Here is a 27408-nt window from a genome sequence, read left to right on the forward strand (position 1 = left end):
AGAATGTGGGTGATGCAGGAGAAAAACTACTTGATTTCTTTTTGGGGAGTTGTTGGGTAAAGAGTGTTTTTAATGCCACGATGACTGGAGGCAGTAGGAAGGGCTAAAGAAGAGCTGCTCATTACGATTATTGCTCCTTTGCTACAGACACACAATGAAATCTGCCCATTACTCCCAGTAGGATATTTTTCCCTTTCTCTTTCCTTCTTCAAAGAAAAGGTCCTTAAATTAATGTCATCTCAAGATATAAACACACTTTATTTTCCCCACACTTGATTAGGCATATAATTTCCACCACTTATATTTAACATTTAAGTTTAATCATGAAGTTGTTAACCATAAAAAAACTATTAAATGAGTACAGTACATTCAAAAAAATTAGTTAAGTATTTCAGAATGAGCACTTAAAAAGAAAATTTATGCACAGAAACAATGGAGAATTACAATTAAGAGCCCTAGGGATCTGAGAGTGATCTGTCCAGCCATTACACAGTCATTTCAATTTAAATTAAAATTGCAACTATTTTCTAATCTACTAAAAATATGTAGTGTCACATTAAGAGTTTTAATGGAGCTTTCTCTAGGGAATGTAGCAAAGCTAGTTAGTAGCACATAAATAACTAAATATTGGAAACTGAACAAATTGTCTGCCAAAACCCTAATATGATAAAAACAAAAATGACAGTGGATTATTTCATTTTCTCTAACAAAGTGCAGCCCTTACATTAAACAAAAGGAACAGTTCACAGGGTGTCCAAATCTACATTATTTAACTAGACAAAAATAAGTAAATCTGACTGACAAAAATAAGTAAATCTGCCATATATATTTTTCTAACCTGTCAAGTATCCATGTGAATGATGCTGCATACATTGTTCACAAGATACAACAGTGTTATTTACCAATGTGCAATTGTCCCTCCTACTCCTAGGACATGCAGAAGAAGTCACTATGGTTTATTCAGTATCTCTGATGTTGGGAAAATTGGCTTAGTCTCTAAGTTTTAAGATTTTAGCTTAGTGTTTTCACTAAGCAAAACAGGTTTTCAGAAACTGAGTTGCTTTGTTCAAGTCTACTTAAACACTAAGATCTGACCAAACAAAATATACCAATGTGCCTTCAGGTGAACCTGGATGGCTTTTCCAAGGTACTTGGAATCTGGGAGTGGCAACTGGGTCATTTGGGGTCGGCTATCCCCACTGTGCCGCCTTCCAACTCCTTGTGCCCCCAGGACTGCAAAGTCCTTGGCTTAGGTTAAGCACTGCCCAGCAACAGGTAAAGCATCTGTGTGTTCTCAACATTATCCTCATGCTAAACCCAAAACATGGCACTGTAGCAGCTCCTGGGAAGAAATTAAATCAATCCCAGCCCAAACCAGCATAATAATGAATGTAAGCTGAGTTTAGACTCTCAAAGAGGTTGCTAGCCAAGGGAGAGAGGTTAGTACATACCAAGCATGCTTTCAAGACTGATACATGTGATGTACAACCTGGCTGCCTGAAAACAAATCTTCAGGCCCTCTGTTCCTCTGTGCAGACTTCCACAAGCTTGGCACACAACCCATGCACCTCCTTATCCACATAGCTCCTTCATCTATTCATCTTTGGTTTTTTTCTCCGAGTTCCACCTGAAGTCAGCTGAAATAGATTTCCATCAATCTCAGTAAAAACAATTACTGACCAAGTAGCAGCAGTTTACTTTAAAAAAAAAAAAGCACTAATGATTCCTGTTCTTGCACATTCACTGATTCCTATCACCAGATGGCATGCATTCACAGCAAGGAATTTTAGCAAAAAAAGTCGACATGGTAGCCTATGAAGAGGCACCTTATTTCACACATCAGCTTGTAAGACAATGTGAATTAAATCAGTGATTTTTACCTTAAAGGGAATGAAGAAGACATCTTAATTACTATTTGTGCATTCATAACATCAGTTTTGTCACCACAGGGAGGAGATAGTTACACAGAATGTGCTTCTGAGCAGTGGCAGTTAGGGTGTTCCAGGATACTTCTGTAGTCATTCCTGAATTTAAAACTCAAGGAGTGCAAAGGCAATTGAATGTTTCAGTTCTTCAGCCCTTGGGCTTCACGGTTGTGATTGGTGATTTAAAACATATAGCATGCTATTCATTAGTGAGACTGTTATCAATATGCCTCCTTCAATCAGCCCTTCTACACTTCAGTTCTGATCAAGTTCCAGACAGAAGCCAAATTCTTGAGGAGAAGTTTGTATTGAAAAAAAAGAAAGCAAGGAAAACCAGAGCTCACGCAATACTGCAGCACTCCAGATACACATCAGCTACAACCCTTGGCTGCTCCACCATTTGCAGCTGATTTACAACTGATATTTAGCAAACTCGAATTTCAGCATGCAGAAACCAAACAGGAGTGTCATGTTGCAGCTGGGAATACCAAAAGTATTTAAATGCTGATATGAAGTTTTAAGCACTAATTTATTAGAACAATAGGTTAGCTGTGCTTTTAGCAACACAAACCTTTAATTCATGTGCCAGTCACACTCCACTTGGGAGATTTCCTACACTGTGTGGGCATCACCATTTACACTTCAGTACTAGCAGTTAAGGAATGTCAAGAGCATAGTTGTTTCCTCTAGCATAAGCACAGCCAAGAGTACCTCAGAACACTGCCTGTACCTTGACTGTATATGTGTCCTCTTTATGCCCTCTGGTCTAGCCCAGTGCTCCCTGAAAGCATGCAGCACTCACACATGGGCCCCATGGGCACACCCCAGGCTTGTGTGTCCCCCCAAAACCAGCACGCAGTCTTTGCCCACCTGACACCCCTGCCCAGACCTAAGGCCTCCTGCTTACCTGCTGGTCCAGCTTCACATTTGCTGGGAATACCCACACTCAACGTGGGTTGGGGCGATGCAGATGCTCTGTCCCACAGCCAGCACTGGGCTGAGCCCCCTGAGCATCACCCCATCAGCTGGCACCTTCCCATTGACTCCCCCCAACATCCCCCACCCTTGGGATTCCAGTCTCACTAGCTGCAAAGTCCCAGTTTGCTGCAGTTTTCCCAAAGCCCCTCCACTCGCTGTGACTGACAGCATTTATTGTTTCTGTCACTGAACAGAATCATAGAATACGTTGAGTTGAAGGAACTGGTGAGGATCATCAAGTCTGACTCCCTTCTCCTTGCAGGACTGCCTGTCAGGTTTGCATCCCTATATTTTTTATTTCTGACTTTGCCCCTTTTCCTTTCTATGCCATTGGACAAGGTCCTCAGTTAGATAACCTTTCCAAAGTGAACACAACCACGTTCCACACCCCTTATCAATTAACATGACCGACCAACCCTGACTCTTGTTATAACCTCTCTTACCCTCTGTCAGGTGGACTTGCGTCATTGTTCACGTTGTCCCTCTTTTCCTTCTAGTCCCTTCTGCATCTAAAAGGTTCTTGACCAGAAATGTTTCGAAGAGCAACAGTTTTCTCTTTGCTCTCCCTGCTTGCAAGTATTCCTACTTTTTCTTGAAAACCACTAAAAATGTCCCTGTTCCTTTACCTGTCTAAAAAGCAGTAAACTGACAACTTGGCATTGGAAAAAAGCATTGAGGGACACTTCTACCTCGGTAGACACAAAATACCCCCTCCAGTTCCTGCAGTAATGGTCACAGAAAACAAGCAGACAGCTTTCATTACCAGCCATATCTCATGTCTGTCACTGCAAGTTTTCAACAATGCTCAGCCCTCCACCCACCTAACCCTTGTGTGGATGTGCCTCAGGCTCTAGTTAAGGGGCAATAACGTGGGCTTTACATGCAGCATGTGCCAGTTGCCTCCAGGTAGTTTAAGAAAAAGCTGCAGCACGCTGTCAACTTGTCTAGGTATTACTGGATGTCTTTGCATACAGAAGGGCTTCAACATGTGTCTTCCCACTGCTGTCGCTTGGGTTTAGCCAGATGTGGTTGCTGCTGAAGCACAGCTAAAGGCAAAAATAAACAATCCACACAACAGACAGCCCAAGCACATGCACCATTTTCTAAGGGTATTACCCCAACCCCCCAGCCACCTCTTAGGTGTCCTTTCTTGTTCTGCATATTTAGAGTTTTATTTCTGGTGCTTAAATTCTGTTAAAGGTGTCACTGGATTCCTTGTAGACAGCCAGGGTGACAAATGCCTTCTCCATTCCCAACAGTTCAAAGGTGCTGTTGTTCTTCAGCGATCCTTATATCATCACGTTAACATGAGAGCATCAGAAAGTGCACAGGCTTATTAAGTGTCATTGAGGCTTTGTAATGAGATACAGCAACACTTTATATGAGATCACAGTTTAAATCCAAGCACTCTTGACTTCACGTTTATTGAAGCCAGTCCTATTTTGTACAACACTGAGCATATAGTGTAACTCTGGGAACCACAGCTGTGACTTAGTTAATGATCTCAATAAATCCTACTTAAGCAGAGACAAGAGAATTATGCAAATTACTATTTCTGTGCCACATGCACTTGATAACTGAAGACATAGCACAAAAAGCTTCAGCACATAAACACCACTACTTTTTTAACCCAGATATGTGAAAAATATATGAGAGGGAACAGCTTACAGAATTTTGCTTCAGAAAAGTTGCAGTTGCAGAACATTTATTATGAACCTAATAAAGGAAACGTACAGAAGGCATATGTACAAAAAGGGATGGTTAAAACCCAAGAAATATGACAGATTTTTCAAATATATCTGTGACTGTGACAAAGAATTACTCCTCTGAACAGACCTTTCCAAAACATCATGATAAAAGCCTCTGCCACTCACACTTGGCAGCTAGATAAGATGTCTTCCATCAGCCTCTTGTAGACCCAGGCGTCACCTTTAAGCCGTTGTCGCCAAATACCCACTGCTTCAGTTTTATCGAGCTGACACACTTCTAACTCAAACTCCATAGTTACTCTACCAAAATCTGACCGTGTTCGACATTTCAGGGTATAACTGTAGAAAACAAAAAGGAGAACAGAATAATCATTGAACCATTTAATGTTTGTTTTGCAATGCAATTTTAAATTAATAAAACCACTTTACAAAAAGTATCCCATTGCTACTCAGAATATTGGGAAACAACCCACAATTTAGTCAACTGAGAGCTTCGTGAATACTTTATTATCAGAGTACTATTGTTATCATTATGCCCAAGGACCAGGCGTTCAGCATCAATGTTCTACCCAGCCACAGGAACCCCTGCTAGCCACAGACACTCATCCTCAGAGCTGGAATGATGGAAAGTTCCCATGTTTTTCCTAAACAAGACCACTCTTATCTCTGGTTGTTTCAGCTTAGCTGGTGTGAAAATAGGAAAATCTGAATGCACAGTTTGAAACATTACAAAGGGAGAAGGTGCTGCTGTGCAATCCAACATCCCTCCAGATTCGGAGCTTGGGAATGCATCAGAGGCTGATGTATACTCTGATGTTTTACAATGCCCATCATTGAAATACTCAAGAACTTGAGAAAATGCATATTGAAAAGTGCCCACAATGTTTATTTCACGTGTTGGGTACTCAGGAAACAGACACTGAGTTTGATCAGAAGTAAGAACCAATCTAACCAATCAGTGCCTTAGTCTAGCTGGTAAACCCTACAAATTAATCCACCCAACGGTGTGTAGATTCTGCACAGCTTTTAAACTATACTGATCTCTTGGCTAAAGGCTAATGTCTTTTAACTGCCAAGAATGAGGGTTAAAAAATTAGTAAGTTACTTCCCAAATTGTCCCATTTGGTCATGTGACTGTACCCAAGCAAACTTTTTGTATTTAAAATTTCACGTGAGACACAAGCTGATGTGAATTTTGCCTTAATTATCTCACTATTATTGGTTGATATCTGTTGGTCAAAGAGATCTGCTAGAGCTCACTTAACATAGTTTTGCATTGTGTCAACAAGTTTTATCGCACACATTAATGTAGTGCTTTGTAGATTTTCTATAAGATTATTTTACAGTGGTGCCAAGAAAGTAAGTTTAAATACTTCTCTTTATCAAAGATTGGAGTAACAACTATTTAGACAAATCTAAGTTGGAGCCATCATATTTTACACTTACTCCTTCTGAACATATTCCACATGCTTCTTTGAAAGAACGGTGATTATTTCATTCAACAGTTGGTCTGGATTCAGTAGGTGAGTGACGGTAACATTGCAGTGTGCCTAAAAGTAATCAGCTTGTTAAAACAATTAGAGGAATAAAACAATAAAAATATCTCTCCTAAAACCAAAGACATTGCAAAATGTTTTCACAAAGAAAGTTTCAGAACAGCTAATCTTTGTGACAAATGCTTCAACTTCCCCAAACCATCACCCTGCTGCGTGCCCTACAGCCGGGAGATGGCCTAGAGCTGAGACTGAGTGCTTCCAATATCAAGGAACAGGCACAGCACCACGCTGCTTTTCATGTAGAAAGAGAAAAGGTAACTTACTACTAAAAAATTTACTGTTATAAGTAAAGTTCACATCTAGTACTTCATATAAGAGCTTATGCACTAAGTGAACTCTTGAACAACTTGCGGACACCCGCGGGTAACAAGAGAAAGCACATGCCAATTGTAACATACCAACATGTCCTATCTAGCTTCTGAAGTCACAAAAGCAGCCAAGAGAAGACAAGATTGTAAAACAGCTTGAGAAATGAACATATGTTGAGGATGCAAAGTCAAAGCGTGGTTCTTGAGGTTCTTATTCAGACTAAAATGTATGCAACTCCCTGACATAAGCGCTGTAACACTGAAATACAGTCCTGTCTTGCCATGCTGTACTCTAGCATCTCTAGAATTTTTCAGGAATTCATCAGGAATTTTGCATATACTATAGATAAGGGAAACTGAGGCAGGAGGCTAAACGCATTTAGAATATCTAGCTTCTAGTTGCTCAGGTTCCTGGTCTATTTGCCCAATCAAGACTCCTGTACAATGGGCTGGTCAGGTTTGTAGCCCAACATATGTCCTGAACTTGTGTGACTGCCACCTTGCCTCGGACAAGTGCATCTTGGAAAAGCTTCCAACTGGAATACAGTGGCTGAATTCCCTGTACACAGGATGCAAAGCACAAAATGGTCCTGTGACTGACAGACAACTCTCACTGTGCAATAGATGTCCCAGCAGCCAGTCAACTGAAGGGACACATCACTGGCTTCTGCAGAACTGCTTATTCCTTGGTACACAACCTGCGTTCTTTCGTGGTAATCACATTTTTCAAATATGTTGCCTACAGATTCAAGTACAAATTCCTCCTTGTATAGCTTCTGAAGTATACATGTTGCATTTGAGTGATGTATAACAGAATAGCTAGGTTTGGAAGGGACCTCTGTAAATCATTTAGTCCAACATCCCTGCCAAGGCAGGGTCACCCAGAGCAGGTGACAAAGGAATGTGTTCAGGTGAGTTTGGAATGTCTTCAGAAAGGGATACTCCACAACCTCTCAGGGCAGCCTGTTCCAGTGCTCTGCCACCTTCACCTACTTGCAGAGTACAGCACCCTCCCCACACACTCTGCCCATGCAAAGTGCCATGCAAACTGCTGCACCACATCCCTTTGCTGCACCATGTCCTGTTTGTCCACCCTGTTCACTTGTGCTCCCTAGAGCTTTTAAATCTCCCTCACTGCTTCTCTACACCTGGTTGCCTGCTAAGGGCTTCTGGGTCCTGCCAGGGCTTGGAGCTGCTGCTTGGGTGTCCCTGGGCTCAGAAATCCTCCTGTACAACTCGATCTGATGCTCACACCCAGACTGACCTCATTTGCCACTGCTGCTGCTTCACCAAATGATTGTCCTGTTCACTACAATAGTATCATGCCAATGCCATGTGATGTGTATTCCACACAGCTAATATTAACCTCATAAGTCATTTCAGTAAGAACAAATTATTAATGAAATATTAAAGTGTTCTGTGCAACACACTGCCTGAGGAACTGCTTTTTCTATGGCTACTTAAAGGATAAATAGCCAACCAGCTTGAATGCAGTGACATCGAAACCTAAACAATCTAAATTACAGGGACACTGTCAGAAACTCTCTCACAAGGTGTAGTTATTTAGGATCTAACTGTAATTTCAGATTCCCTAGACATCTAAAGATGACCCCAGAATGGACATATTGGTTTTGGGCTACAGAAACCTAAGCCAGGAAGGTTAGCATTTTTCTGTGGGACAGCTAGCAGTATTGGTTTTTTACAAATAACATGAAAAACTGTCAGCTAGGGCTCTTTTAAAACCATCCTGCTTCCTTCACATTTGGTTTAGATGGGCTATAAGCAGCACTGGCAAAACTCCTACCTGGATCTGATGACTTGCCTGAGTCCAGACTAAAAGATGTCTCACTGTAAAAACTGGGGCATTGTCTTGTTAACAACAATGCAATAAGAGCACTCTACTATAGAAAGCAGGCAAGACAGGTCACAGAAGCTTTCACAAGACCATTTCTGAAGCTATTGGATGTTTTCAATAATAATAATAATAATAATAATTGTAATATAATAATTAATATATAATTAATTTAGTCTTAATACTTGTTCTCCTGTAAGACTTTTGCAGCAACCATACCTTACGTTTCCTTGGACAACTTCTAGTGCATCGTTTCTTCTTGCTTGGCGTAAGCATTGTGATCACTTTATCTAAGCCTCTTTCAAGACTTCCAAATATTTTGGCTTTTCTCTTCTTTTGGCTGCTATCCACGTGACCTAGGTTGAGATCTAATTCCACTGAGTGACATCTGTTACATGAACAAATCAATCAGTTATTTTTCTCTCAGTGTTAAAAAATTAAGTATTTTGGACATGTCACTAAAATACTACCAGACATGCCAGAACAAAAAAATCAAATCCAGTGCAGTATATTATAGGAGTTTCTGTTCAAAAGTTTGAAAGGTTTAAATCCAGAGATGTATCTAGAAACTGCAGTCCTCTGGAGAACTGGATAAGAAGGAACTCACATTATGGAAAATAGGAATATATCCTAAAGATAATTGAGTTACATAGTTTTAAAACTTTTCTGTACCATCAGTGTTTTCTAGTGACTGTAGAAAGAGGTTTAAGGGAGGTTTTTACCAAGAGAATAGAAATTACTGCTTGCTGCTGTAACAAGGCTTCCTAGGCAGCACATGGATTAAGGCAGTCCTGCTCTAAATCAGGAGTGTACACAAATAACTGGACACTTACCTTCTTTCAGGAAGAACCTCAGCTGCTGTGAATTCATCTGTGTTTGTCAGGTTTGTGGGTTTAATTGGGGTGACTGCAGTGAACTGGCTCTCTGAAAGAAAGCATCCAAGCCAAACAGGTATGTCTTTGCATAAAGGATTTTCTTTTCTTCAGCAACAATTTCTCATTATTAATAATTTATTTCAAAAATCAGATCCCTTTTCTATCTCAGGTCTGTATTTTCAAAATGATAAAATATGTTTTTCATACAACAACAGTACTACCTCTATTCTACAAATTAAAACTGCAACTGATTTCCCCAGGGCTCTACAAGTCAAACCTTAAGAGTCGGAAATGCAGTTCAATATTAGGAATTTCAGGATCCGAATTGCTTTCTTGCTCTGCCACTGCTCCCACAATAAATACTGAGCAATCCACTGCATCAAATAGTTGTGTTCTTCACTGATCCATTTCCCTTATACAAAGGGTGTAAGTTTATATAGCCATGTTTAATACATGATGTAGATCTTACACAGCAGCCTAAAAAGTCAATGTCTGCAGAGCATGGTTTTGAATGTGCAGGAGAAAACACTAAGTGAAATAGTCACCAAATGAGTTGGCACAATTAAACCCAACTTCAGTGTTCAAAGTTTCAGCTTTCTACAGAATTGCACCTGATCCCAGACAACCTCAAAATTTCCAATGAATACTTCCATTTTTGTACTTCTAGGGAAGTATTAATACTTTTCCTGAATCAAAGATTTTTCAATGCATCAAAGAATTAGCTTTCATAGTTTAATAATCAAAAATCTAAATAAATGAGCTAAAACAGTATTTCTGCCTTCCCCATTTCAGAGAGTACCTATTTTGCTTTTTAAACTTACCGTGATGTCAGACTTCACATTATCGCATACAATCTTAAGATAAACTCATGAAAGACTAGTCTTTTTATTGCAATTGTTTAAACCCTCTACGAAGGATGACATTAAACAGCAGTAGGTCCAAGATCCCTTATTCCTTGAATCAGACTGCAAGGACTTACTGTTCCTGCACAATATTCCTTAGCATCTGGAACAGACGCCTCTCCTATTGCAAGGAGCACTTGGCATTTGAAGGACAGAGATAGCATTTACAGTATCAACACCAAAACTTCTATGGTAGTCATTGAAGGAAACAGTAATGTATATACAGGACATGTACGTGACTAGATAGGCTGAGGACTGAAATATGTGGTAATTCAGAAAAGCTGACATAATGTAGACAGATTTCTGAGGTTTATTGCACAGCCGCAAGACCTAAATGTTGTTAACAGAAGTATTTTCCCTGCTACAATGGACTGTTCCTGTGAAAATGCTGATATGCAACTATGAGAAATCCAAAAGTTAGGTTTCTCTTAGAAGCAGCAATAAAAGCAGATGACTAAAAGTGTACCTTTATTTTCACTTAAGGTAATCACAAAGGAAAACTGGAGTCCTGAGGAAATTGTGTTCTCAGCCTTCACGGAAAAGTAGAACCAGGTGCAAGTTCTAGGAACACAGCATTTAGCTCCATGTTAGAGCGTGTCAAAAGGCACTCACATGTGATATTGTGAGCAGTAATGACTCCTGTAATTAGCACAGAAGTAACATGCCCTGATGCATGGTTAAAACTCTTGCAGCACCCTACCAGACGTACTAGAAAAATCAAGATGGTGAATAGGGCAAAAGAAGTCATCCAGAAACAGATGTGTTGGATGCACAAGTATTGTGCTCATATTTGAATTCCAATAATTCCCACACCACGTATATGTTCTAAGCTGTCATTAGTTACATTCCATGTACCTTTGAAGGCAGGAGTGTGAGGGAGTACGGCTTGTTCCTGTGTCTCAATCTGACTCTTCGCAAAAGGAGTCCTTGGAGCAGGAAGTGCAAAGGGCATTTTATTTCTTAAAGCTGACTCTGTCTCTACATTCTCTTTGTTTTTATGCTTCTTTGATGCCACTTTTTGTGTCACTGGAGTTGACAGCGTGAATTCCGTGTCATCCAATTGAGCATCAGGCTTTGAATGCTACAAAAGATGTAACAGAAAGAAAAGAGGCATCCTTTGTGGTATTCTGATCATTTTCAGGAATGTTACAGAAAAGGAAATTCTGAAGCAGGTTAAAAATACCGTACAATGCTTGCCTATAGAGCAAAATAGTTAAAAACTCTTCAATACTTCTGATTCCCTCTATAACTTGCTAATAAAGTTCTTGAGTAATTTGCCACTACTATATCTGCTTTTCTAAACTCTTTTGTTTGCTCATTTAAAACTGTTAGTGACCAGCTCATTGAAACACAGCTAAGAATTTTCATTTGGCTTAATAGTAAAATTTTAATTGCTTCACTGGATTTTCTTGTTCAATACAGACAGGTTGCACTTCTTCGGAGACTTGTGCAGCTCTAGCCTAGCTCCGAGACCTTGTTCGCTCCACTTTATTTTTTCTGTTCAGTTTTAAAATCCTCATTTACTCATTTTCTAGATGCTAATTTTATGCAAATTGGATGTCAAGTTGTAAAAAAAATCAATCATGACCTACAGCTAGAGGAAGCCACAACATATGTTCAGCCTATATATTTAAAACACCTCATTACTCAGTTTGTACCTCATCTTGGCTAGGGTCCACCAAACATTTAAATATAGAATAATTTCTATGTTCAATGAGATTGTTTTTGGATTACGAATAGTTTATCAAACACCTGTTTTGTTCCATGAGTATTTAGAATAAATTCTTCTAAAGGAGGTTCTTTAAACAGTGAAGCTGTATCTGAAAATTCCATGGATCCAAACGTGCATGGCATTCCACTGCAGTCTGGCACGTCTTCACACACCACAATGTTTTCAGACTGAAAAGAAAGATTCAGTTGAGATTCCACTGCATGCTTAGAAGTAGAATTTCATCAGAAAAGCACCATTAAAATCTAAATCTAATATCTTTCTAAGTTCCTAATAATGGAAGTTCCCATGATGGTGACCTAAGTTTTAATATCATCATTGTGGATTTGTCATTTGTATCAAAAGCAGATGTGAAACTATTTTCAAAGCATCATTGCCAAGTCACCTTTCATTACCTGTGTCAAGAAGAGAAGCAACTCATAGAAATACCCACCTTTGAATTCAAGGTTTGGACTACAACCTCTTTTTACCAAAAATCCTAATAGTAAAAGAATAGAGCAAAGTTTGAAAGGGGGCTGGATAAAGGTAAACACATATATCCAAAACATACTTGGAACTAGCATGTGGAACCTTTCATCTGATGGGTAGCTCCCCAAAAAATTGTCATTTACTAAATCAAGGAATTGATAACTTCAGCCAAGATTGCTAACCGTCATGGCTCACACCACATACAATCAGATGCATATCAAGGTATCCTTAGTTTCCAACACCTTTTGTTATTTTCAGGAAACTCTTCCCGATGATTTGTTCCATAGTATTTCAGCGAAACTGCACACAGTCATTTGGCAGCCCTTGGCTGGAATGGTTACCATTTTAGGAAGTTACATTCCGCTGGCAGGTAAGTTTCTGTTGGCCTATGATCAAGGATATCACAGTGAACAGATCTCTCATTGCTACTGGAATAGAGACAGAGCTCCATGGTGTGCTGCCAGACCTACCATGATGATTTAGTCAAAAGCCCTTACCAGAGGGCAGCTAACTACAGGGAAGAATCTAGGAGCCTGATATTGCAGTTGAAATCACATTCCATTACAACATGAATGCCTGATTGGGATATCTGGGCTACTGTGTTCCAGATAAAATTCATGGCACGGTGAATTTTTTGCAATATCCTTCAACATCAAACTGCTTGAAATAAAGAAGTATTGCGTACAAGCTTGTGCCACCAAATTCAGAAATGCCTAAATTAAAGATTCTGTTTGCTTGGTTGTTTTCACATTAGACCAGGTCCAGCTAGAGAGCTCTTCTAGGTGGGTGTTTCAGCAAATTCAGTTGATATTCACCCACAGCACCTACACACAAGCAAGTTAAATGTGTCCTGAGTGCTGCTGGAGGATTAATGGATTGCTGTATTGTGCAGCAATCCCCCACCATCACCTGGGAAGGCGTAATGCATATGTTAGTAGCATTTGCCAGACCAATTTACCTAGGACATCACTAGAGATACAGTAACTTCACAGTATCAGCGCAACTGAACCTAGAGAACCTCCATTTAACCATTGGAGTGTAGAAGACTAACCTACCATGATCATGGAAGTCACATTATGCATCCTGAGATACACTTATGATTCATGATCTGTTACACAGCTCTAGCAATCCTACAATTCTCATCTCAAAGAAGCTGTATGGGTTAACTGAAATGATTTAAACACAACTGAATCAGATACATAAGAAAGTATTTCTCCTGAGTGCTTGCCTCTACACAGAAAACAGCACATTCAAGCAGTTTCACACAGATGCCTCAGCTCAAGGGGGAATGGCTAATGGTAAGTCTGAGATTCCACTGAGTGCTTCTCAGTTTGTCTAACAGACAAATATCACCAACAGCACATATAGCTGCATATTATACACAACACTGCAAGCGATTTAGCAACTTTGGCCAATTTCTGAAGTGCCCTATGTGCACTTTGCCATCAAACTACAGGAATAGGAACTCCCTTAAGATATACAAAACCGCTTGAAAATCCCAATCATCAGAAAAATAGCAGCAACATGTTTCCTTTACTCAAAATAAACAGGGTCCTCTCTAGGATTATGTTCCCAAAGGAAACAGAAGAGGAAGGAATGGCTCTCTGACCAACAGCTCACATAGTGCCCATGTCATCTCAAAGCAGGCTGCCCAGGTGACATGCCATGATATTTCAGATTTTCCTTACTAAGCCATGTGAAATGCAACCCAAGGTACAAAAATATATAGAGAGAAACATGGAGTGCAGTAAGAAGTTAGTCATCACAGAACAAGATCTGGAATGATCACACAGGCCAGACAACAGGGGATTAGGTCCATTAACATGAGCAGCCGAAGAGGGATTCTGTGCAGCACTCGATGCACTGTGTCCTGCCAGAGCTATTCCAGTAAAGCCAATCCATAGAAGCATCCCAGCTGCTAAATCGTGTTAATAAGACTCAACTGTTTAAAGATCGAGACTTTGGCTGACTGCATATATGTTCTCTTAATGATATTTAGAGCACCAGCATGTTTCCTCAGGCAGAGCTTTGTCAATGCAGAGCAGGGTTTTAACCAGGATGCTATCCTGCTGAACTCAAGCTTACCTTGAGGTCTGCCGTTCTGCCATGCTGTGTTGGACGTGGAAACCTTAAACAAACACGCTTGCCACGAGCCTTCTTGGATTGAAGCAAGAGGTATGTTGCTGACATCTGGTCATATTTCCACTGGCAAGACAGGGAGAAAAAAAAGAGTATTTTAATCTCCTCTTTGGAAACCTTGCAAATACGAGGCAAGCTCAGCCTTCTGAAAACGTCTGTGTCTCTGCAAGTTTTTCCACCTGATGTGCAACCCTAATGTTGGATCACAGTGTAATTTCAGACTTCAGGTGATTCACTTTATGTGTCTGAGATCATGAAACAGGCACTATGGACGTTCTTTGCAAGTTAGTTTGCAGTTCATGCGCCAGCACGGAAACTAATGCTGGGACCAGGATCTATCTACTCAAGTGAATGGCAAACCTAGTAACCAGAGATTTGATTGCAGCATATACAGTTAGTTTGAATTAGTTATAAGGGATTAGAAGTCCTTCAGTAAAGGACTATGCAAATATCACAAAGCTATTTGGAAGGACTTTTCCCCATGTAGATGGATTATTCTGATCATTTGCTGTAACTGAAAAACAAGGAGCATCGACTCCACTAATCTATCGTAAGCATCACACACAGTTTTAAAGTCTGCTTCTGCTACAGTTACGTGGGAAACCCAACTGTTAAAAAAAAAAAGCAAAACTATTGTCACTGCTAACAATCACAAAGAAGCTAAAAATTCAATTTTAAGGAAGAATTTTCAGATTCAGGTAAAAGCTGGAGTATGCATCGTGCTTTAAGTCTCTTCTACAGCTTGCAATGTTATTGCTAACCTTTGCACAATTCTTCTAGAAGCAGTCAGTTCAACTTTTGTCAGTTGTAGTCAAAAGTGACTCCCTACCTTTAAAAAACTGTGAATAGTAACTCCAAAAAATACAAATTTTGTAGTCTACCTCGGTGTTGCTCTGATATTTTTCTCTTTTTTTCTTCACCTGCTACTTATTGAACCATTTCAAAGCAAAGAGCTAACCCAGCAAATGGCATCTGTTGTTCAACTATAAATTTCTGTAAATCTACTTTAACTTTCAGAGATTCAGAAGGATTTTACCATAGTGGGAAATAACAGTAAGATTTAGGAAACATCATGAGCACAATAAAACGATAAAAAGAAATAAACAAATTTGAACTTCAGAACCGTAGTTACAAGCTACAGCCAGATTCTAGTTCTGCAGGGGCTCCTTAAATCTGCAAAGTATTTAAAATGTCATACTTGAGAATACATAACACAGTATCTGATAACACAGTAAATTTTTTTACCATCATTAATTACTGTAAATTATGATATATACTCCTTACCTCTGTTATTAATTCCATTATAGTCTCCCTGCTCTGCTCGTGAAACACAGAAAGCTCTGTTATGCAGTCCTCATCAAGATGTCCCAGCTGTAAGAACACGATGGATATTAAAACATGAGGTTTTCAAGTTGTCTCATAATCCACACCTCACAGTGACACTGTCATGAAACCCAGTGGGCTGAATCAATAGTCAACGATGATTTTAGACCTTGTCTTTCAAATGTTCAGCATCATAACTAAACATTGTAGGGAGTAGACTGTAAAAGTCATACAACTTCAAGCCTGGCCCCTCACAGGTGAGAGCTTGTGAATTCAAGTAAGCTACCCAACAAGAGGTGAGATTTTTTACTAGAAAAGAGGCTGTTCTTTCATCTGTCCATAAATATCCAAAGCCACTAGACATGCATATCTCTTCCAGAGCCAGCTAGTAGCACTGATACTGTCAAGCTCTTCTTTATGTAGAGAAACAGTGGCATCTGGTGACAATGGGAAGCATTGGCTGCCAACATACAGGAACTTCTCAGCACTTTCTGCTGACAACTAGATTATTTTGGTTTTTTTCCTCTGCCTTCATCTCTCACACAAGTAAAACAAGTGACAGAGAGACAGCACAAATATTCTTTCAATGAGATTGAATTTTTTATTCATATTTTCAGTGAGGACTACATATAAGATAGACCATAATCATGTCTTAGCATGCTCTCCAGAATATTTGTGTTTTACACCTTAAACAAAGATCAAGCAGCCTGGAGAAGGAACTGGTCATTTATATGAAGAAATACTTCACATTTTTATAAGAATTCAGTTATTTTGCAGATTCAGCTGCAGAATATGATGAAAACATTTGAAATTTCTCCACAAGAGAAATCAAGAGCAAATAATAATATTTTGACAGTTAAAGAATCAGAAAGGAACCATGGCCATCTCAAAGTTCATCTTTGAAGAAATGCCTTCACACCCCCATACTGTAAGGATGGTAATAAGCCAGTAAAGATTACATTAAACACTTTAATATTCATCTGACCAGAGTACTTACTGGATATTTACTTTGCCACTGAACAGCATCAGGGTAGCCTTGCATAAGCCAAGGGTGACTTAACAGGTGTTTGACTGTAATCCTCTTCTTTGGGTCAACCTGGTGGGCAATAAAAATCAAAGTGATACTTAAGTTGTGGAGAAGTGAAAAAATAATTAGTCTTCTACACAGAATGGGTGGCTAGGGGTAAAAATGGAAACCAATACTGTTTCAGAACTCCACCAAAAGGAAGCTCACACTCAAAGACATGAGCTGTGAAGGACAGTTATAGAAACTGGCAAGTTACAATAGATGTCCCAGGGCTATACAGCATTGACTACATTCCCTAGGTGTAGCCCAAATACATATTTAGTAAGTTTACCTTCATTTACAAAAGAGCTCTTCTTTTTATAATACATTAAGAACAACCAAAAGTAAGCTGTTCAAAGACTTTGTTAAATCATTTAAACTTTGTTTAATTATTTCCATTTTCAAATACTTTTGAGCCAAGGCAATGGTAATCATTTCCTCAAAAATGTATAAGAATTAAACTCCTCTTTCAAACACTGAATGCTTTTTAAATGTTTCAGTGATGTAATGTTTTGACCTATGTAATAGTACTTTATAGACCTATGCAACAGAAACAATACCTTTACCTGCAGCATTTGGTCAAGGAGCAGTGTACTACTAGGAGAGAGCCACTTTGGAATACTGTATTTTCCTCTCTGCAGAAAAGAAGAGGATTAAGAACTAACATTGAATCTCAGAAGGAACTGCTAAAGTACTTGGATGATAGTAACATCTGTACCCGGAAAAAAAAGAATAGCAGGAACATGTTAGCTTTAAGAATGACTTGAATAAACATCATGGTAGTACTAAAACCCAGCTGCATTAGTAAGGAAAATACCATGTTTGAATCACCAGCTGTAGTTTCGACCCATTCAGCTTGTTTGAAACTTCCATCTCTGCCCACTTTTGCAGCTAACCTGCTCCTTTATCCATTGCCTTTGTTCATTGTATCAAGTCAATACTGAAGTTCTAGAAGTGCAAACATGCTGGAGTATGAATGATTGATATTAGCACTCTGAAATGTGAAAATTCACTGAAAACAATACTTTTCAGACACTAGAAGTACACCATCCTCAGTATTAAGATATTCTTTTTTTTGAACAGGTTAAATCTAATGCTAAAGTTCAATCTTATACTGCAGACAGGAGAAAGGTTACAGGTCTAAGAGGTAAGTTTTTTTCAATCAAATGATTTACTGTTGGTTTTCTTTAATTCTCAATTAGAAGAAAATTGAAAACAGCTTTCAGAGGTGAGGTATAACAGTGGCTAAAAACCAAACCAAATTCACCATCAAGGATCATTTACTTCTCAATGAAAATTGACAAAAAAATAAAATTAATAAACAGTCATTGTCAAATAATGTACTTATCATTTTGTCATGGCAGTTTTCTTTCTACAGACAAATTCCTCAATGAAAAAACATTTGCATTATATGCAGCCTGCATTTCTAAGCAGAGTATGTACTGCTTTGACATCACAGCTTAAAGAATTTAGCTTACATCTTTACAGATCCTACTAATAGGTTATTTGTGAATAGTTTGTTGGCTGTTTCACAATGCAGTTTTACTCTGAAACTAAGTAATGTATGTAATCTACATTTTGCTTTTAATATCATCAAGGCTGGGCTTCGTGAACGAAGATTTGGGAAGGGCTCTACCCACGTTTGTTGCAAGTGCGTTGGTGGCTAAAAAGGCCAATAGGAGATAGGCTTTTAATATATTGCTACAGAAAATGATGTAACAAACAATTCTCATCTACTGGACTATGGGCAATGCTGGATAGGTTGCAATATCTACCAGGCGCATAAGATCACACCAGATATAAGGGTTTTTTACAGAATTTACACCACAACTTGATTTTTCATTCAAAAGACATTCATTCTAGTATTCCCAAATGAAGAGAGGTGGAACATTCTGAGGAAAGAAACATTGCACGTAAGTCATACAATTCTAATTAGATTAAAACAGCAGATTTGACTTGGAGCAACTGGTCCAAATTGAGATTACAATAAATTTCAGGATTTGTAATGTGTGAAATCAAATTCCAGAACAGTGGGTAAGTATTCTCATTTCAAGCAATTTCCAGTTCATAGCCACATGAAACTGAAACAAATTTGGAGTGGAAATAGTAAGACTGCATCTTAACACCTGTGACATGATTGGGTTTTGACCACTCCCAGACTAAACCTTAAAACCTCATCGGTTGTCTCAGCACACTTCAACACTAGCATTATTTGGTTAACACTCCTCAACACTCATGTGGTTTAGTTTTAGGTAGTCCTGCAAGAAGGAGGGAGTTGGACTTCATAGCTCCCTTCCAACTCAAGATATTCTATGACTATGTGAGTATGGAAGTCATGTAATTTTAATGGCACCTCATCTAAACATCAGCATCTTTACACAACCTCTTTGAAGCCCTTGCTTCCTTCTTTTTCCCTTTTTTTATTTTTTGAAGTTCTCTCCAACCACTCAAACCAAGCTTCCTAGGGATCTTCTATCCAGGTATTTAAGTCCGCTCCAATTCCAGAATAAAAAGCCACACTCTTTGATGAGCTAGTCTGGTGCTTCATAGAGACCAGACTGTTAGCTAAATATACCTCCCTTGCAGAGTAGTGTCAGCTGCCTCCTGCCAAAGTAGCCCTTGAACATTCTCAAGGAGTTTTTCTGGGGGAGTTTAAACATACTAGACTCTGGGTGAGAGAAGGAGAACGAGATAGATGAACCCAAAGCCCATACTGAACACTGCTGTTCCTCATCCCACTCACTTAGTGTAAGCTTTATCAACACAGATTTTATGGCAGCTCAGAAGTGGCTGGCAGATGTGCATGTGTGATAAGAAACAGCATCTGTTTAGCCACACCAAGAGGAGTTTACAGGGAAACAGAACCAATGGCTTAATTATATAATTTACTATTTATTCAATTCATTTAGGAGGAGGAAAGTGTAAGAGCAGATGCAGAATCCTGCTTTTCCTAGATATGAGAATAGCTAACATTTAAGAACAATATTTTTGGTAAACCATAAAATACTGGGAGAAGATAGATAAAGGCTCAGATACAAAAATCTGGGCCACTAGCAAGAAAATTCTTCTACTGAAGCTCAGTTTTCTACCGTATCACAGGACCGGTCTAGAGTCCTGCAAAGGCTGATGGAAGACAGAAACAAATCCACAAAATATTGATCAGAAAAGTAACAAAGCATAACAAAATTCCACAAATAAGCCTTTTGCCCAAAGCACAGCTCAACAGGTTCTGTCATCAGAAGGCAAAAGCCTCTCATAATGCTTAGAGATGCCTGTTCCTCATGTATTCTAGCACCATCAATACCTACCAGTATCTTCCTGTAGACAGCCATGACATTGTCATCATCAAAGGGGAGAAAACCACACAGCAGAGCATACAGCAGTACTCCCATACTCCAAATATCTGCCTAAAAAATAAAAGAGTGAGAGTTCACAAACCTGATCTGTCTAAAATGGCTTAGAGACAGGTAACACTGTCTCTCTTTGGCACATGCAACTCGCTAAAAGTAGGCTCCCTAAGTCTTTACATTCCAAGTGAAAGCACACAACCTGAATTGAATTTTCAATTCACTCAAGCTGGAGCACTGGTAAAACTATTATCCTCTCCTTAGGTCACCAAATTGCTGCATTACCTTCAGCCTACAAGGATGTCTCAAGCAAAAATGAAATCAAACTCACTGGAAGGGATTTTGTACTGAAATGTATTACTGATTACAACACCTATCAGCACAGTTATGATCAGCTTTAAAGCCCCTCTGTTTTTTCTGTATAGTCATGACAAGGTCCATGTGCCTCATACTGTAATTCATACTTCAATCATAAAGCAAAAGGAGGTTTGAGAAGGACTTACTTCATGGAAAACAAAACAAAAAAAGAAAACAAGACTTAGAGGACAGGGACAGTGCTGCAAAGGGCAGTAAAGGAAAAAAGACTGACTCCACCCAACAGTAGAGCCAGTTAAGTTTGAGTGAATTGCAATTTCAGCATTTTGGATGGATTTACAAAGGCAAGTAGCGGGCCCTAATGTTCCAGACATGGAATCAAAGCTGGATAAATGCCACAGTTTTTCTTCTCTCGAATTTTTCTACACTGCACAGTACAAAGAGCAAGTTTTCATACACAAATTTAAAGGTAAAGTACACAAGACACTGAGACTGCATAAAAATTTCACAACAAGAGTTGAATAATTAACAAATTGCTGCTTAAAATAATGTAGAAGGAAGGAGTATAAGTTACTTGTTGTAGGGCACTAAAACACAGAGTAACACCTGGAGACAGTGAAGGATTAGTCAGACACGAACAAGCCAGCTGGCTAAGAGCATGATATGCTATTCCTGAGGGCCACCGAGGCAACATTATCCAGTGGCATTGAAGAGAGACATCAAGGGAATGTATCTCAACCTCATCACCTTTAAATACAAAGGAGGCAGGAAAAAAAACACCCTAATCCACAGTTGTGCTACGTACCTCTGAGCCAATGTATGCTTTGCCCTGAATCAGCTCTGGTGCTGCATAAGCTGGGCTTCCACAGCATGTGTTCAGATGGTAATCAAGGCCACCCTAGAACAAGACAGGAAACCAATGACACAGAAGCATTGGCTCTGACACAGATGGTGTCTTCTAGCAACAACATATTAAGAGGCCTCAGAGGCTTTATTTTCTTCTGTTGTCTGTCTACATCCACCTTATATTTTGCTTTGGCATAATATATGGGTTCACGAGGCAAAAACTGTTCACGGCCATGAGTGTCCTGCAAACATGGAGATCCCAAGCTGCCCATTCCCATGTTATCCCACTAGTCTTTTCTGCAGCTCCTCCTCCGATAGGAATACTTCCTTTCATGACCACGAAGAGAAGAGATGGAACTTGGGAAGCAGTGACCCAAGAGCTACTGGGCATGAGGCTGGTTGGATATTTATACCAATATTTAATGCAATAACTTCATAAAGAACCACAAAAAAATGCTTCCTTGTTAAAACCATGTAATTACTTTGCCTGGGCTTTGTTCTAAGTAGATCAGAGTAAGATGACATTCTATCATCAAGACAGTGGTTGCAAGGTGCTCTAACTTGAGTCAGCTAAAAAAATCTGAGGACTTTGGGTCAGGCAAGACCTTCTTCCCATTAAATTGTTTCTTACAAGCACCCACCTTGCAGGTGAAGCTGACAGAGCAGCAGTCTAGAAATCAACTTTAAACTTGGAAAACAACTCTGTACAAGCATATGGATCCAGAGGCTTTGTAAATGTAAGGGGAATCTATTTGATTTGATCCACAATCTCCACACAGAGACACATGCCATCAAAATTTATTGGGGAAAAATGCACACCAACATAACTCTTACAGTACAAGCAGGTACTCTACACACACAAGGTGATCTCTGCCTTAGATTGGGATAAAAGATGAAGTATAAAAGGAGAAAGTGATCTGAAATTCTGCTCAGAACATGCAGGTTACTGCTTTCTCACACTGTTAAGGTTCCACCAAGAAATCAGCAATGGGACAACAACTAGACAAACAGCTCGAATTCAATGCAAGGCTCTGCACTGCACGTTGAAGTTACATCTGCAGTTCTTATGTGTGCACTGTAGCTGATTTAGCTCTGCTCTGTGAGAGCAACTGACACTCTTACCTTTGGCTTTGCACAAAGTCCAAAGTCTATCAGCTTCAGGTTATGTTCCTCATCAATCAGCAAATTTTCCTAGTAAAAGAGAAAGCAATAATGAATTCTTCTGTAACCCAAGTCATTCCAGAAACATTTCCTTTCACATTATTTCTTCTTGCCATTAGCAGCTAGAATTTACCTAGACCTCTCCTCTGGAGATTTTGACCAGTTGTTAATGAATATGTCCTGTATTCTGGACAGGGAATACAAGCTCCTACCTGCTGAGAAGGGCCTGGAAGTTTGCTAGACAGGAAGTTGAGTGTGAGGCAGAAGCCTGCCCTGGCAGAAAAGGCAGCCAGCAATATCCCAGATGGTATGAAAAGGAGCAGAGCTGGCAGAGTAGGGGAACTGACTCACCCTTTGTTCAGCACAGCAAGAACAGCCCATCAAGTTTCTGCCCAACCTCCCAGCACAGGAAAGACATCAAACTAAGGTAAGCTCCATGGTTAGGCACAAGCCTGACAAGGATGCTGGAGTGCTTTTCCAGCGAGGAGAGCCTGAGGGAGAGACAGTCTGTGGGTGAGAAAGCGTCAGTGGAGGCCTCATAGCAGCCTTTTAATTCCTTCAAGGGGGGGCCTGAAGACAGAGTCAGCCCCTCCACAGCAGCATGTGGTGGGATGATGACAGACAAGAGGCATCAGACTGGAACTAAGGAAAACCCTTTCTCTTCATAAGGAAGAAAGCAGAGACATTGTGCCTCATCCTTGGGAGAGGTCCAAGATGTGACTGGATAAAGCCCCAAGAAGCTCAGTCTGATGCTGTTTCGAGTAACAGATTCAAACAGAAGCCACTAGAAGTCACTTCCCACCCAAGGTATGACATGATCCTATAAATCTGTCAGCACTCCAGCTACGAGACAACTCCTTCCAAGAGGCACAATGAAGGTTTTCCTTGGGGAGAAGTTCTTTGGAGACAATGATTTCATGAGCTGCCCAGTAAAATGCTTGTACAGCAAGAATTTGCTTTTCTCAGAATTGCCACCGTCTCTAAACATGCAAACTTCTAACCCCTTCAAAGAGAAATGGTCTCAAGGCTTCCATTCCCTAAACCCACACTTAAACCCTGCAGTGACAGCAAAGCCACAGGTCCTGTGGCATGTCCCTCCCCCTGTGCCCTGTGAAGACTCCACTCGTTTAAGCTGTGGGGGTCACCATTCTCCTTTGGGCATGACAGTTTGCACAACAGAGAGGAAGCATAACAACTCTCTCTGGGTACAAGCTGAAATAAAGAGGATAGAAGGAATGCCTAAGCACCAAAATCAGATCTGTGTCTGCTCCAGTCTCAACTGGAGTGCACTCTTCTGCTTCTCTTTCAGAGGAAGCTCCTTCCTCAGATACAGACACATCCAGCTCAGCTGAGGAACAAAGCATCAAGTAGAAATAGTGCTCTTTCAGTAAACATTAGATAAAATGTTAGATAAACCTGCTCCATATTGAGAAATAAAACTGGGTCTTCATTATTATTTGTGCAAATCTGACTACTGTTCAGACTTACTGGTTTGAGATCCCTGTGGGCGTATCCTCGACTATGCACATAAGCAATTGCTGAAACAACCTGCCGAAAAAATACACGAGCTTCCTCCTCGGAAAGGCGGTCCTTAGAAATTATGTAATCAAACAACTCTCCTCCAGGACAGTACTGCACGAAGGTAGGAGAAAGAAAACGTTTGGAATAGTCATGAAATCTAAACACGAATGAAAGCACTCTTCCTTTCCCTCTGATTTATCCCAGCAGCACCCAAGTGTGTCCCAGGCCAGCCTGCAACAGGCCCAACAAGCCCAGGAGCCCGACTGTTGCCCGATGTGTTGCTATAGACATGTCACTTTAACATCACAGGCAACAGGAACTGCCCAGGAGGTGACAACTCTGTGGGAGTTATGGGGTCCTGTGTATCTTATTGGTGCTAGTTTTTGGAGCATGAGATGGGAATTAAAGTTAGTTAGGACAGAACATATTGCCAGCTCTATTTTTAAACTATGGCACCTTGGACACACTTGCCATTGAGAGGACTTTCTAAGAATTGTTTCATTTGGACTTTGTTACCATCCGCTGCTATAGCTAAACCCAGGGACCTTTGTCATAGCAGAAATACAGTTTCTTACCTCTAAAACCATGAATATTTTCTTGGGTGTCTCAATCACATGATACAACCGGCAAATGTGCTGGTGACTCAAGTCCTTCATGGCATCAATTTCTAATTTAACACGAGGCAAATCATCCTAAGAGAACACAACGACAAGCTACGAAATTGCCAACTAGTTTGACAGCCTGTACATCACAGTAAGTAGACTATTGCACAACATTAAATGTCACAGCACACAGTCCAACTGCTCAAACTCAAGCAGCTCCAGCTCTGTCACTGCTCACACACTAGACAGCAAAGCCCCAAGTGGCAGATGTACAATTGCTACTATTCTCATCAGCACTGTGTTTGAATTACTGTAATTTACTTTGTCATTCATTATTTAAATCTATAACTCCCTCAGTTTTACAGCCAGAGAATGTTGCCCACTCCACATGAGGGCACAGAATTTGTGGTGCTCTGTTAACATTCTTTCAAGCCTACAGCATCCACCACCAGCCCACAGAGACAGTTGCACCCATGTTCCCAAGAACTCCACAGGAACAGCACGTTACCGACTTAGAAGTATCTTTTCACTTACCTGTAGAGCAAGTTTGTCCATAATTTTTATCGCAACTTTTTCACCAGTAAGACGATGCCGCGCAAGTTTTACCTTTGCAAACCCACCTAGAATTTGAAACAGAGATGTGTAAAGCTCTGCATGGCAACAAGCTTTCTCACCTGTGACCTCAATCGCCCTGGAGCACGTCCCATATGCACAGCATGCAGCACCTTTGTTAGGAGAAAAAGTGATCACTCCACTACCTTCCAGCTACATTTCCAGACTTCTGCCTCGCAAAATACACCCTGGAAATACGATCCACAGCCTCCGCAGAAACAGTTAATCTCTGCTCAGGTAAACACTCAGGCGGGCGAACACCTCACATCCACCTGTTTGCATTCCCAGACTGAGCCCACCTGTGCCGACTGTTCCGTGTAATTCATAGTACTTGAGAACTTCCGCATAGTCACCTCCGGCCATTCTGCGACCCGCAGGGGGCCAGGCAGCTCTTCTCAGCTCCCGAGAGGAGAGATCGTATCCCGCGCTCGCGCTTTCGGGCACGGGAAGCGGCTCGGCTGCGGCCCCGGGGAGGGCGGCTGCTCTCATGGGCAAGTTCGAGGCGGACCCCGTCAGGGCTATCCGGTGACAGGCGCGAGCGAGTCCCGGTCCCCGGGGCGGTGCCACCAAGAGACTCCCAAGTTCAACCCCGCTGGGAGCAGCGACCCCGCAGCGCAGTCGCCTCGGGAGCCCGTTACCGTTCAAATCTCCCGCTTCCGGCTGCCGGGCCCGAGGAGCCAATCACCTCACGCTGCCGGGCCCGAGGAGCCAATCACCTCACGCTGCCGGGCCCGAGGAGCCAATCACCTCACGCTGCCGGACCGGAACGGGCGGGGATGGGAGGGGCGTGCCGGGAGGAAGGGCGAGAGCGAGCGGATGCCGCCACGGTGGGAGGGTCTCAGCTCCCGGCTCGCAGCAAAGGGGGGGCGGCCTCGGCCGCGAACGGTCCCTGCAGAGACGGGAAACAGCACCTGTACGTTTCAGGAAGCGCATCCACGCCTGCAGCCACCTGAGGCTGCACTGGGACCCGCGTTGCTGGGGCTGTCGCCACGCACAAGATGGCAGCCGGGATTGCCGGCGCGGGAGACGGAGCCTCCCAGCGCGCTCCGCGGCCCCTCCCGTCCCAGGCCCGGTCAGCCGCGGCACCCTGCGCGGCCTGCTGGTGAGGGCCCCTGGACACGGCCAGGCATGACTCTGGCCTGGAGCAGCACGGGACAGGCGGAGAGGTCACTGTCCCCCCCTCTGTGTAGATGGCCATTAACAGACAACAGGCTCATTAATGCAGTATTGCAGCTTTGCTCTGTACGCGCAAAACCCACAAGCCAGTCTGTAATCTCGTCTGTCAGTTAATTTAAACATGCAGGAAATGTGAGAGGAAAAGGGCAGGAGACATGAGGGGAAAAGTGTGGGAAATGTAAGGGAAGAAAAAGGCCAGGAAACATGAGGGGAAAGCATAAGAAACATGGAGGAGAGAAAAGCCAGGAAATGTGAGGGGAAAAGGTGGGAAACATGAGGGGAAAAAAGGCAAGAAATGTGATGAGGAAAAGGGCAGGAAGTGTGAGGGAGAAAATGTGAGAAACATGAAGGGGGAAAGTGGGGAACATGAGGGGAAATGCACGGGGAAAAGGCCAGGGAATGGGATAGGAAAAGGGTGGGAAACAAGCAGAAAAAAGTGTGAGGGGGAAATTATGAGAAACGCAAAGGGGAAGGTTTGGGAAATGTGAGGGGAAAAGGGTGGGAAACATGAATGAAAAAAAGAGGGGGAAAATGAAAGAAACATCAGGGGGAAAGTGAAAGAAACATGAGGGGAAATGGTGGCCAGCATCAGAGGGAAAAGGACAGAAAACCTGAGGAGAGAAAAAGAGCAAGGAAATGTGAATGGGAAAGTGCTAAAACGAGAGGGGGAAAGTCTTGAGAAATGTGAGGGGAAAAGCATGAAGAACATGAAAGGGAAAGTAGGAGAAAAGTGAGGGGAGAAAAAGTCTAGGGAATGTGAGGGGAAAAGTGTGAGAGATGTAAGGGGGAAAGTAAAGAGTACTACTTTGACTTAGTAAGAAAGACTGAATTGCAGTGCCAAAATCAGTAGCTCTGCTCACCTTGAGTTCTGGCTGTCCAAAGGACAGTTCTCTGCAGGCACAGCTACACAGAGTTTGGCTTCCCGGCACTGCTGAAAATGTCCTGGAATCCCACCTTACTGGAGGTTGCTTTCCATGCTTAGTCAGAAGTTCTGTGTA

General features: G+C 41.2%; 1 protein-coding gene across 8 annotated transcripts; it reads right to left on the bottom strand.

The window, feature by feature from the left end:
* Positions 1 to 285: 285 nt before the first annotated feature.
* On the bottom strand, positions 286 to 27408 carry MELK (maternal embryonic leucine zipper kinase). Of its 8 annotated transcripts, none has more exons than XM_027709070.1 (18): positions 25534 to 25907; positions 25157 to 25242; positions 24596 to 24712; positions 23988 to 24131; positions 22461 to 22529; positions 21298 to 21390; positions 20139 to 20237; positions 17397 to 17465; positions 16762 to 16860; positions 15726 to 15812; positions 14388 to 14507; positions 11858 to 12004; positions 10961 to 11186; positions 9162 to 9252; positions 8548 to 8719; positions 6059 to 6162; positions 4778 to 4951; positions 286 to 1637 (listed from the first exon to the last, which is right to left on the bottom strand). In XM_027709070.1, the coding sequence occupies exons 1-18, from the start codon at positions 25721 to 25723 to the stop codon at positions 1634 to 1636; spliced, it is 2091 nt and encodes a 696-aa protein (XP_027564871.1). In that variant the 5' UTR covers positions 25724 to 25907; the 3' UTR covers positions 286 to 1633. The 8 variants fall into 8 exon arrangements, with proteins under 8 accessions (XP_027564871.1, XP_027564870.1, XP_027564876.1 ...); XM_027709069.1 differs by having other exon boundaries at positions 4740 to 4951; XM_027709075.1 differs by lacking the exon at positions 25534 to 25907 and adding an exon at positions 27271 to 27408 and having other exon boundaries at positions 286 to 4951.

The sequence above is a fragment of the Neopelma chrysocephalum genome, unplaced genomic scaffold (assembly GCF_003984885.1).
Source record: "Neopelma chrysocephalum unplaced genomic scaffold, ASM398488v2 Primary Assembly neopelma1_96687, whole genome shotgun sequence".
Taxonomy (NCBI): Eukaryota; Metazoa; Chordata; class Aves; order Passeriformes; family Pipridae; genus Neopelma; species Neopelma chrysocephalum.